This window comes from Vombatus ursinus, unplaced genomic scaffold, assembly GCF_900497805.2.
Source record: "Vombatus ursinus unplaced genomic scaffold, bare-nosed wombat genome assembly UNPS02014859.1, whole genome shotgun sequence".
Classification (NCBI taxonomy): domain Eukaryota; kingdom Metazoa; phylum Chordata; class Mammalia; order Diprotodontia; family Vombatidae; genus Vombatus; species Vombatus ursinus.
In genome coordinates, this window is record NW_020954637.1 from 4,980,677 (window position 1) to 4,992,776 (window position 12,100).

Here is a 12,100-nt window from a genome sequence, read left to right on the forward strand (position 1 = left end):
CCTTCACACTTCAGTGACACCCCCCTCCCCTATCATATACTTTCCAGTCACAGGCTCCTTAGTCCTGTTTGGAAAATTCATCTTTAAGGGAGATTTCTCTCCCCATCAATATTGATTTATCCTGCCGCGGTTGTGAGTCACCGAAGTCAGCTTGAGGTTAGAGGAGGCCTTGGGGAGGGCTGTGGGGGAGATGCTGGGGGTAGGGGGATGTGGCCTGTGTCACCGCTCAGCTCTTCAGCCTGGGGAGTATTTGCCTGCCCTTTGATCAGCCCCTTCATTCCCTGAGGGAGACAGCCGTTAACCAGCTGCCTCAGAAGCCCCTTCCATTTCATCTGAGCCTCGTGGGACCAGAGATAGTGATCAATTGGGATGCAGTCCATGAATTGGCTTCTCTCCTTCCCAGCTGGGCCTCGGAGCTCTTAGCCTGGAGAAGGCGGGGTGTCTGCCGGGTAGGAGTGAGGGAAGCACACTACAGAGAACAGCTATATTCCCATTTCTCTTGCCCTGAAGGGGACCCGCCTGTGCTTGTGGGGCTTCTTTCCTTTCTCTGACCTTGGTATCTCCCCATACCTGGGGCAAAGAAAGAAGAGTAAGGGAATAGAGGAAAAGAGATCACACCTTGTGTCTGAGTACAACTTTAACCCGAGAGTTGCCAGAGGGATGACAGCAGGCGTACACAGGCTCCTCCCCCATGTCCTGCAGCTACTGTGTGTACGTCCTTGGGCAAGGTCCATTTTGGTGAGAAGCCTCCGGGTAGAGGATCCAGGAGCTGGAAGGCCCAGACCCAGAACCTGCTTTGCCACCAGCTGACTGAGTGCCCTTCTTCCTTGTTCTGAACATCTGTCTCCTTCTCCGTAAGATGAGGGAACCAGACTGCTGGGGCTCTGAAGACCCCTTCTACCCCTGAAACTCTCTGTTCTAAGTCCCTCCCAGCTCTGCCATTTTATCCTCCAAGGGCCCTTCTGGCTCTGACACTCTAAGTTTCCCTGGCTAGGACATAATGGAGACCTCAGTATTAAACAAACCCACGTTTTCCGTGGAGTTTATTCCCTTCAGAGAGGGTGAACAAAATCCCGCTGGCATTTACCAGTGAATGCCCCTCTGCTGGGAAGGAATGCCTGTTCCTTTCTCCAAGGACATGCCTAGGCCTGATAGCTTGAGATTTAGAGCAGTTTCTCGTTCTTGAGACAGAGAACAACCAAGGCCTCATTAATCTTCCCCCCTCAACCAAAGCGTGCAACAATGCATTATGGGTAATGGCCTTTCCCCTTCCTTGCCCGCCACCTCCACTCCTGGCCCACGCTCTCAGTTAACTCCCCCACCTTCTTGCCACAAACACGCACTCAGGGGACAGCGATGGGAGGAGCAAGGAGAGGCCTCATGAGGCCCCATGGGAGAGGTTTCTGGGGCTTGGAAGCTGCCTTCCAGAAACTCCTGCTTTGTTCTGCATCCCTATAATGGGTTGCCATGGCAACTATGAGCTGCCAGCCAGTGCGGCAGCAGCTGGGCAGAGCATGGCAGCGGGCTGGGGCACCGAGGAAGGCTCGCTGATACTTAACAGGCCAGTCCCATCTCTCAGCCTCCCAGACCAGGACCATCTTCCTCCTTGGGGTGGCCCATTTCTCCTAACCATTGCCTCTCAGTCCCAGGTAGGCAGGGCCACAGCCCCGTGAGGGTCGCCTTCCAGTCTGTTGATATTGGATCAGGCTTGTGTCCGTGTCTCAGAGCTCAGGCTTATATTCATATCTGAAGGCCTAGATTTTGGAAATCAAGCCTCTGGGAAAGCTTTTCCTGGAAATCAAACGAGTTAATTTGTTAAGTGCTGAATGAAGTGCTTGGCATGTAGTAAGTGCTTAATAAATGCTCTCCCCCTGCCCCAAAATAAAAATGGAGCTGACAGGAGGCAACAGGAAGGCTGAGCTGGGGCCAATGTATTCTAGTTGCTTTTTTTTTTTCCTGTTGCTTCCCTTTAACTAAATTTTTTTATTTAAAAAAAATTATTTTCTTTCCTTCCCACTTCCCTCCCCAATCCCTACCTTGAAACAAAAAGAAACAAACCCTTGGAACAGCAAGCCTAGTGAAGCACAACAAATTTCCACGTTGGCCATGTCTAAAAAATGTGTATCTCTTTCTTGAGTATTCTGTCCCTTGTGCATCAGGAAATAGGCAGCGGACCTCATCATAGGTCCTCTGGAATCCTGGCTGGTCATTGGGTTGATTGGAGTTTTTAAGTCTTTTGAAGTTGTTTTCCTTACTGTAATTCTGTGCCCCGTTATTGGTGCCCAATAGTTCCCTGGATTCTACCCTCATTGTGGCATTGAAGAGTAGCAAATCCAGACGCTGATTCTGGTTCTAACGGGGGTATCTGAGGATACCTTGGGGAAGTTGCCTGTCGTCGTCAGCCTCGGAACCTTAGGTTCATAAGATCATAGATGACTTTAGAAGCCATGTAATCCAACTCCCCAAATCCCAATTTGTGGATGAGGAACTGAGCCCCAACTACTTATCCGGGGTCACATGGCTACCAAGTACCGCTGGTGGGATTTGAACTCAGATCTCTGTAATTTCAAATCCCAGCTCCCTATTGCCATGCTGTGTTTTGGAATATGGAATACGAGAGTTGGAGGGGATTGGAAAGCCCATCTAGTTCAAACCTTTCCCCCCATTTTACAGATGAAGAGACTTCAACCCAGCGAGGTCACATGGGGAAAGGGGCAGAGCTAGGAGATGAACCCAGGTTTTCTGACTACAGAGCCAGGGCTTTTCCAAGGGAGCCAGCTGGGATGGCCTATAGGAAAAAGCACAGACTTTGTTAGGAAGCCTGGGTGCAAATCCATCTCAGGTGGTTACTAGCTGGGTCAAGGACCCAGGACAAGTCATTGGATCTCTCTGGGCCTCAGGTCCTCACCTGCAAAATGGGGCCATGTGGCCTCTAAGGTCTCTTTCACCTGTAAAGCTATTATCTTCACCTTAACCTGACAAGTCACTGTTTCCTCATCTGTAAAATGGGATAGTATTCTTACATTGTTCGCCTCGAAGGGTTGCTGGGAGGAAACTTTTGCAAACCTTAAAGCCAGAAAGGAGAGGAAATCAGTAGTAGTTGTTACTATGATTGTTACTTACTAGCTGGGTGACCTTGGGCAAGTCCTTTCCCTTCTCTTAGTGTCATTTTCCTCCCTTATAAAATGAGACCATTTTGACCACTAAGGTCCCTTTCAGCTCTGGCATCCAATGCTCTGAGAGACTATGAGATGCAAAGGATGGGATTCTAGATGGGGATCAGGAAGACCCCCCCTCTGACACACAGTCATCCCAAGGTGGGCACGTCCACTTAAGCCCTATTTTACTCTCATTATACCTCTCTGAGGAGTATTGTAAGGCAGAAATGAGATAACACAGATTAAAAAAAAAATGCTTGGCACATTTTAAAGCTCTATCTAAATGTTGGTTATTAAGGGCCCTCCCAGCTCTGACATCTTATGTACTAAGGGCCCTCCCAGCTCTGACATTTTGTGTTCTAAGGGCCCTCCCAGCTCTGACATCCTGTGTCTAAGGGCCCTCCCAGCTCTGACATTTTGTGTTCTAAGGGCCCTCCCAGCTCTGACATCCTATGTGCTAAGGGCCCTCCCAGCTCTGACATCCTATGTGCTAAGGGTGCTCCCAGCTCTGACATTTTGTGTTCTAAGGTCCCTCCTCAGCTCTGACAGTCTGTGTTTTAAGGGCCCTCCCAGCTCTGCCATGCTGTGTTCTAAGGCCTCTCCCAGCTCTGACATCCTATGTGCTAAGGGCCCTCCCGGCTCTGACATTCTGTGTTCTAAGGGCCCTCCCAGCTCTGCCATGCTGTGTTCTAAGGGCCCTCCCAGCTTTGACATCCTGTGTTCTAAGGTCCCTCCTCAGCTCTGACAGTCTGTGTTTTAAGGGCCCTCCCAGCTCTGCCATGCTGTGTTCTAAGGCCTCTCCCAGCTCTGACATCCTATGTGCTAAGGGCCCTCCTGGCTCTGACATTCTGTGTTCTAAGGGCCCTCCCAGCTCTGACATCCTGTGTTCTAAGAGCCCTCCCAGCTCTGACATTCTGTGTCCTAAGGCCCCTCCCAGCTCAGACATTCTGTGTTCTGAGGCCCCTCCCAGCTCTGACATTCTAGGTTCTAAAGGCCCTCCCACCTCTGAAATGTTATACTCTAAGGGCTCTTTCACACCTGAAATTTTGTGTCAGAAGCTAGCTTCTTCTAGCTCTTACATTCTATGTTCTAAGGCTGTCTTCTAGCTCTAAAATTTTTTGTTCTTAGGCCTTGCACCACTGTTAGCCATAGGCACAGCCTCATTGGATGACCTAGTCTCTGGCATCTCAGGAACATGTCGAAATTCAGTGTCTTCTCCCGCCCCCACCCAGCCTCACCCCTCGAGTAGAGGACAGACGGTGGGTGGGCCTGTGGGAAGAGCTCATGGTTTGGCTGCTTCAGCCATTCGAAGGGCTGTCCTCACTCTCTCCTAAGCCTTGGGACTTCAGATCACAGATCCTTGGATCTCAGAGGACGTTGCTACCCTTGCTCACACCGAACCAAGCTTTTCTTTTCTTTTCTTTTTCGATGAGGCAGTTGGGGTTAAGTGACTTGCCCAGAGTCACACAGCTACTAAGCGTTAAGTGTCTGAGGCCGGATTTGAACTCAGGTCCTCCTGACTCCAGGTCCGCTACGTCACCTAGCTGCCCCTGAACCAAGCTTTTCTTGTGTTTCTGGTTCCCCCATGGAGAAAAAAGTGTGGATGAGCGTCCTTCCCAGCCAGCTGTCTCCATCCCAGCCATGGTTTAAGGCTTTCCCGATGTGAGCTTGATGAAGCCTCTCATAGATGTAACTCACTCACTCATCTGGATCTTAGGATCATGGGATTTAGGGCTAGACAAGCCCTTTATTTTACAGATGGGGGAAACTGAGTTGCAGAGAGGAAAAGTGATTTGCTCAAGGTCACGCAGCTGGTAAGTGTTGGAACTGGAACTCCAAACCTAGGTCTTCTGACTCCGAAATCCAGTGTTCCTTTCACCTTACCCCTGGAAGTTGAGTCTATCTTTGTAACAGTCTTCATATTCACCCCTTTCTTCTAGGCAGCTAGGTGGTGCAGTGGTTAGAGCTTCGACCCTGGAGTCAGGAACCTGAGTTCAAATCTAGCCAGACACTTCCTAGATGTATGACCCTGGGCAAGTCACTTGTCCTCTATTTGCTTCAATTTGCCCATCTATATGTAAAATGGGGATAATGATAGCCCCTACCTTCCAGGATCAAATGAGATAATATTTGTAAAGCACTTAGTACAGTGCCTGGAACATAACAATCACTACATAAATGTTAGCTATTATTATTATTAAAATACAAACTCCTCTTTTTGGCATTTAAACCCTCCACAACCTGACTCTCTGTAGCCTTATTATGCATTATTCCCTTCCACAAACTGGACTTCTTGGTTGTTTCTCACACACACACACACACACACACACACACACACACACTGCTCCATTTCCTGTCTACATGCCTTTGCTTTGGCTGTACCCCATGCCTGGAATGCCTTCTCTCCTCACTGCTGCCTCTGAATCACTTGTTCACTTCAAAGTCCAGCTCACCATCACCTTCTACTTAAAGCCTTTTCTGATCCCTTCACCTTCTAATGTCCCAAATTGCCTTGTGTCTATTATGTATATTTTTGTAAATACTTCTATAAGTATATGTTGTGTCCTCCTATAGAACATTAATTTCTCCACAGCAGAAATTATGTGATTTATATCTGTGTGTTCGTGGCTCCTAACACAGTGCCTGGTATATAGTAGATGCTAAATGAATGCTTGTTAATTCAATGATTGATCCACAAAACCCCTGCCAAATGGAAGACTGTGCCAAATCACTAATAAGAAGAAGAATGTGAGTTAAAGCAACTTTGGGGTTTCACTTTATGCCCATTAGATTGATAAAGATGGTGAAAGATGTAAATGGTAAATGTTGAGGGGGGCTGTTGGGGAAGCTGTGAATCAGTCCAGCCATTCTGGAAAACAATTTGTACATGTGTTTAAAAGTTCACTAAACTACATACCACCACTACTAGACATATACTTAGATTCTGGGAGGCCAAAGGAAGCAAAAAATAGAAGGAAAGTTCCCATAAATTAAAAAAAAAAGCTTGTAGCATCACTTTTTTATAGGAGTAAAGAACTGGAAGAAAAGTGGGTAGGTATCCATTTGGGGAGAGGCTAAACAGATTATAGTATGTGAATATAATGGATTATTATTGACAATAAGAAATGATAAATTGGAAGTACTCAGGAATATTTGGGGAAATTTGTGGAAGGAAAGTAAAAAGAACTAGGAGAACAAATTAGCTGATAGCCACAATAACATAAAGGAAAACAACTCCGAAAGACTTTAGAACCTTTCAATGGACTCATGATGAAGCATGCCTTCCCTCTATCAGAGAGGTGGTGGACTACAGGTATGGAACGAGGCCTACGTTTCCAGACATGGTCATTGTGTTGATTCACTGTGCTAATTTGGTTACAAGGGAGTGTTCAACTGGAAGGGGGAGTTACAGACAAGTGATGGTAGTATTTAAAAAATAGCATCATCAAAACATTTTAAAAGGGGGAGAAAAAGTTTGTTGCTTACATACACTCTAGTTTCCAAGGAATAGCCTCAAATGGGCTGAGACACGTAGACACTCTGATGTTTCGCTAGATCTATGATCTCATCCAATACTACATTTCACTGTTCATCCAATCTGCTCCATGTCTGTGTCTTCTCATGAGTTTTTTATGGGCTCCCTGCTATGGGAGGGCCTTATGTGACCATTGATGCATGAAATTCTGCCTGTAGATATAAAGCTAAGTAATGGACTAACTCACTGTTTAATTGAATCTTTCTATTACGTCTTGTCTTCTAAAACCATCACTGCGACTTCCATTTGGGAAGACTTCCTTTCTCGGAGGAAGAAACTTGTATAGCAATTATAGCCCTTTCTGCCTGTGCATTAAAAGTTAATGGTTTTGGGAAGCTGTGTGGCACAGTGGATAGAACACTGGGCCTGGAGTCAAAAAGACCTGAGTTCAAATTTAGCCTCAGGCATTTACTAGCTGTGTGACCCTGGGCAAGTCACTTCACCCTGTTTGCCTCAGTTTCCTCATCTGTAAAATAAGCTGGAGAAGGAAATGGCAAACCACTCCAGTATCTTTGCCAGGAAAACCCCAAATGGGGCCATAAAGAGTCAGACATGACTGAACAACAAAGTTTTCTTTGAAGTGTGTCATTATATCATTATATCATTATAACCTCTTAGCTTGCTTGTTAAAAAGTTCAACAGGCTTTATGGATGCATTTTCCAATGTTTTGTGGATGCTCTTTCCTCGTTCAATATTACTGTCACTTTGTAGTGATCTCTCTTCTGTCAAGAGAGCCCTCCACTCTAGTGAATAAGTACAGTCAGGTTAAACAAATCAATACACTGGCTACATCTGAACACATATGCCTCATTTTGAACCTATGGACTTCCACCTCTCCTCAAAAGGGCAAGAGATGTTGCTTTGCTTTGCCATCCACTCTCATAACAGTACCTTCTTCAAGGTCATTCTTAGGTTAAGTTTACTTGGCAGGCTGCCTACCGTGAGCTAATAGCTCTCTTCCAAGGTTATGTGCCAAGGCCAAGCAGCCCCAAAGACCAAGCATGAGTTCAGAAAGATGGAGGAGAGCTCATTCACTTACTCGTAGGCCAGTCAGCACCCTTCAGCCTTCAAGACCAGATCAAAAGTGAGTCTGTACTGATAAACTATGTTAGAGTCAAGGTTTCTTCTGTACATAAGCAAGAACAGTCCAGCCTTACATTACACTGTTGCCTGCCCTCCCCAGGCATAGGAAATCAAAGAAGACAGAACACATAGGCAGGCCCAGAAAGAAGGTAATCATATTCTAGCATCTTTATCCATCGCCTTGGAACCCAACTATCTGTGCTCTATCTTAAATAAATTCCACTTGCATGCACCAGATATGCATTGGGCTCCATCTTCCCTTTTTTTGGTGCCTGGTGGTAATGCTTATCACGTTATCCATTTAGAGAGTATTTGCTGCTAAAAGTTGGGGAATGAACAGGAAAGATTCACCTCTCCAGCCTCTGAAATTAGCCTGTCAAACTGAGTATGAGCCCACCTACTATGCTGGGAACTTTCCTTTAGATGTCTTTATATTGTTGTGTGTATATCAATGAAAAGTGTAGGCTTTCCATCAGTTTTCCCCTCGTTCTTGATACTCTGCTAGCCTGCTTTTCTGATCATATCTAGGGTGTTCAAAATGTCTCAGCCTAGTTTTAAGTGTTAATATCTCTTAGCCCCCTTCAGTTCTGAAATTCTGTTTTCTAAATTCTCTCTTACCCCCAGCTCTGAAATAATTGAGTTCTAAGGGCCCTTATGGCTTGAATAGCTTAAAATTGTACTAAGAGTTTGAAAACATCTTGTTTTCCCTCTGATATTATCCTTTAAGTCATCAAAATCAAACTCAAATAGAAACAGATCCCTGAAGGCCACAAATTGACTTAGAAAACCACAAATTAACATTCCATTTTTATTTATTTTTGCTAATCATTTCAGTGAGTTTGACACCTCTGCTTAAAGCCACTTTTCCTGTATTGCTAATATGTTAATTAATTAGCAATTTGTTATAGTCTGCTCATACCGAGGAGAAGGAAATGGCAAACCACTCCAGTATCTTTGCCAAGAAAACCCACAAGGGTCATGAAGAGTTAAATACAATTGAAAACAACTGAACAACTCACATCTACCATATGGCCTCCCCCATTCCTAGTCAGGTGACTGGCAGCTCTAATTCTTCAGAGACTTCGGTATTCCCTACCTCATAGTGGGCTCTGTTGGATCATTGAGTAAATATTATTACTAAAGCATGGGAGAAGTTTGTTTCAGGGAGAAGTCTGGCTTCATTAGAAGTACTGGACAAAAAAAAAGTACTGGATAGTCCCTAAAGGCCATCCAGCTCACTCTTCTCCCATTCCATTCTAGACCCAGTTCTTTCTTTTCTTTTCTTTCTTTCTTTCTTTTTTTTTTTGGTGAGGCAATCCGGTTAAGTGACTTGCCCAAGGTCACACAGCTAGTGTCAAGAGTCTGAGGCCAGATTTCAACTCAGGTCCTCCTGACTCCAACACCGGAACTCTATCCACTGTGCCACCTAACTGCCCCTTGCTCCCAGTTCTTTGTTCATCCTCAGTATCTACCCACGGTATGTGATATATCAGTTCTGTGGGTAGCTATATTCACTGCATATCACAGCATCTTGGTCAGGAGGAGAGATATTTTTCATCCACTTGTTTTTTCCTAGGCTGAATTCTCATCATTTAACATTTCACTGTCCTAGGGTTTGGTGCATCAGCACTATATTAACAGCAAATCTAGAGAAACCTCTAGGGAATCTCTCCTCCACTTGAATTCTTCACTGGTCGTTCTCAGCAGTGGTAAGCCCCTTTGGTGATCATGTAAAGCTTTCTTTTAATGCCTTGGTTGACAGAAGCAGTAAGAGGAAAGAGGGCTGGGTTTGGAGTCACGCACAAGATGAGGTGGTCAGGCTAGACGATCTCAAAGGTCCCTTTCAGTTATAAAAGTCTCTATTTCTAGATTGTTTTAAAGGTCTACTCCGGCTCTTACATTCTGAGTTCTAAGGCCCTTCTCAGCTCTGATATCTTGTGTCCTAAGGGCCCTCCCAGCTCTGACGTTGTGTTCTAAGATCCCTCCCAGCCCTGACATTCTGAGTTCTAAGGCCCTTTCCAGCTCTGATATCTTGTGTCCTAAGGGCTCTCCCAGCTCTGACATTCTCTATTCTAAGGGCCTTCCCAGTTCTGACATCCTTTGTTCTAAGGGCCCTCCCAGCTCTGACATTGTGTTCTAAGGTCCCTCCCGGCCCTGACATTCTGTGTTCTAAGGGCCCTGACGTTTTCTGTTTTAAGGACCCTTTCATAACATTGTACCCTATGTACAAAAACTGGTCACATCAGAATGAGTCTAACTCCACTTCCTCAGACAATGCGTTCAGGTCATTAATCTGTTTTGCTTCCCAATAGAGAGGGATGACTCTCGTTTTGCATGCAGCTGGCCTTCTTTAGATTCTGGTCACATCGTAGCTGCAGTGTGTGAGAAGCGTCCTGGTCTTTGACAGTGTGATGATTTCCAGGCTGCTGGGGGCTAGGAAGCCAACTGGGACCACTTGGCAGACAATGGACTCTTGCCCTGATCCTTTAGATATCCATTAGAGTGATGCAGGGTCTGGGCTGTGTTTTTTTTTCACACTTGGAAAATATTGTATTTCACAGCTTTTAGTCAGCAGCCAAACAACTCTGCAGCTTGGGAAGCAGGCTGGCAATCGCATGATTTAATGTGTTTGCCACCAGCTATCTGGAATGCTGCTCTCCATCAGACTAGGAAGGCAGGCTCTGTGAATAGGGAGTGACTGGTATTTTGGATGGAAATAGCCACTCACATTAGCAGCTCATTCCCAAAGAGTTAAGGACTAAATCTGCCACTCAAGAAAACAACCATCCCAGAGGAGCAGAGAGTGCTGTGTTAAGGAGATTCAGACTGGAGTGCCGAGGTCCCAGAGTCACATAGGATAGCCCATTCTCTTCCAGTTCTGATAAAAGCCTTGATGGCCTGCTGGTCAAATACTCAGGTGGTGCAAAACTAGGAGGGATAGCTCACACATAACAGGCTAGACCACTGGCCTTAATCTAATCAGATGAAATTCAGTAGGGATAAATGTAAACTCAGATCTTGAGGTTCAGAAATCAACTTCATATGTACAAGACAAAAGAGGAATGGTAAGACAGCAGTTTGTCTTTTAAAAAACATCTAAGGCTTTTAGTAGACAACAAGCCCCATAGAAGTCAATAATGAGATATGGCCCCAACATGCAGGAGTGCCGTTTTGAGCTAAATTAAGAGAAGCATGGCTTCCAGGGATGGGGGGATGAAATTTCTTCTGTGTTCTCCACCACTGGAATATTGTATTCAGTTCTGGGCTGCCACATTTTAGGAAGGAAGTGGATAAGCTGCGGAATTTTCAGAGGAGAGCAATCTGGATGGTGAAGGGAATTGTGTCCATGACACAGAAGGACTGGCCTAAGGAAATGGAGATGTTTGACTGAGAGAAATCAAGGCTGGTGAGGATGGGGAGGACAGGATAACAGTTTTCAAGTATTTGATGGACAGTCATATGAAAGAATTAGACTCATTCTGTTTGGCCTCTCAGAGTAGGACCAGGGTTTATTAGGTGAAAGCTACAAATAGGCTAATTTAGATTTGATGTTAAGAAAACCTTGCTAGATGATAAACCATGAAAAGTACAAAGAAGTCAAGAAGGATGAGCATTGAGAAAAGGCCACTGAATTTCAATGAATGAATGAATGAATGAATGAATAAATGAATGATTAAGTTCTTTAAAAAAGGAAAAAAAAACCCTTTCTTATGATGAGAACTGTCCAGAGGTGGAAAGGGCTGCCTGGGGAGGTAGTGGGTTCCCCACCTTGGAGGTTTTCAGGCAGAGGCTGAATGACCCCATGGGATATGTTGTAATGGGTAGTCTTTGTTGGGGTGTATGAGCTGGACTGGATGGCCCATCCAATGCTAAAATCCTATAATTCTGTCCCATTTGTGGGTGGCTGCTCCAGCCAAGGAGGACGGAGTTAGGGACACATGGTGGAGATGCCATAGTGGTTGAGGTTAGCAGCAGGTGGGTGGGAGGATCTGTAAGCTCCCCCGTGACCCAGGCTGTGCTGTCTCTGGCAGCTGAAGGAGCACCCGGAGAAAGGCGTATATGTGAAGGGGCTGTCCATGCACACGGTCCACAGCGTGGCCCACTGTGAGCGCATCATGGAGATGGGCTGGAAGAACCGCTCGGTGGGCTACACCCTCATGAACAAGGACTCCTCGCGCTCCCACTCCATCTTCACCATCAGCATCGAGATCTATGCTGTGGGTAGGTGTGGGCAGTCTGGCGGGAGGGGGGATCCCTGAGGCTCAGGTAGGCGATGTGAAACACACAGACCATTCCTAAATATAAGCTACATATTTAGAACCA

The 12,100-nt window shown here is 45.8% G+C and overlaps 1 protein-coding gene across 5 annotated transcripts in view; it reads left to right on the forward strand.

Annotated features, from left to right (window-relative positions):
- The window catches only part of KIF17 (kinesin family member 17), a 60,230-nt gene that overhangs the window by 10,465 nt on the left and 37,665 nt on the right, over positions 1 to 12,100 (forward strand). For all 5 annotated transcript variants that reach the window (XM_027841429.1, XM_027841427.1, XM_027841428.1 and 2 more), the window contains exon 4: positions 11,809 to 11,998. In XM_027841429.1, coding sequence (XP_027697230.1) covers positions 11,809 to 11,998 — 190 coding nt within the window. The remainder of the gene's footprint in view (positions 1 to 11,808; positions 11,999 to 12,100) is intronic.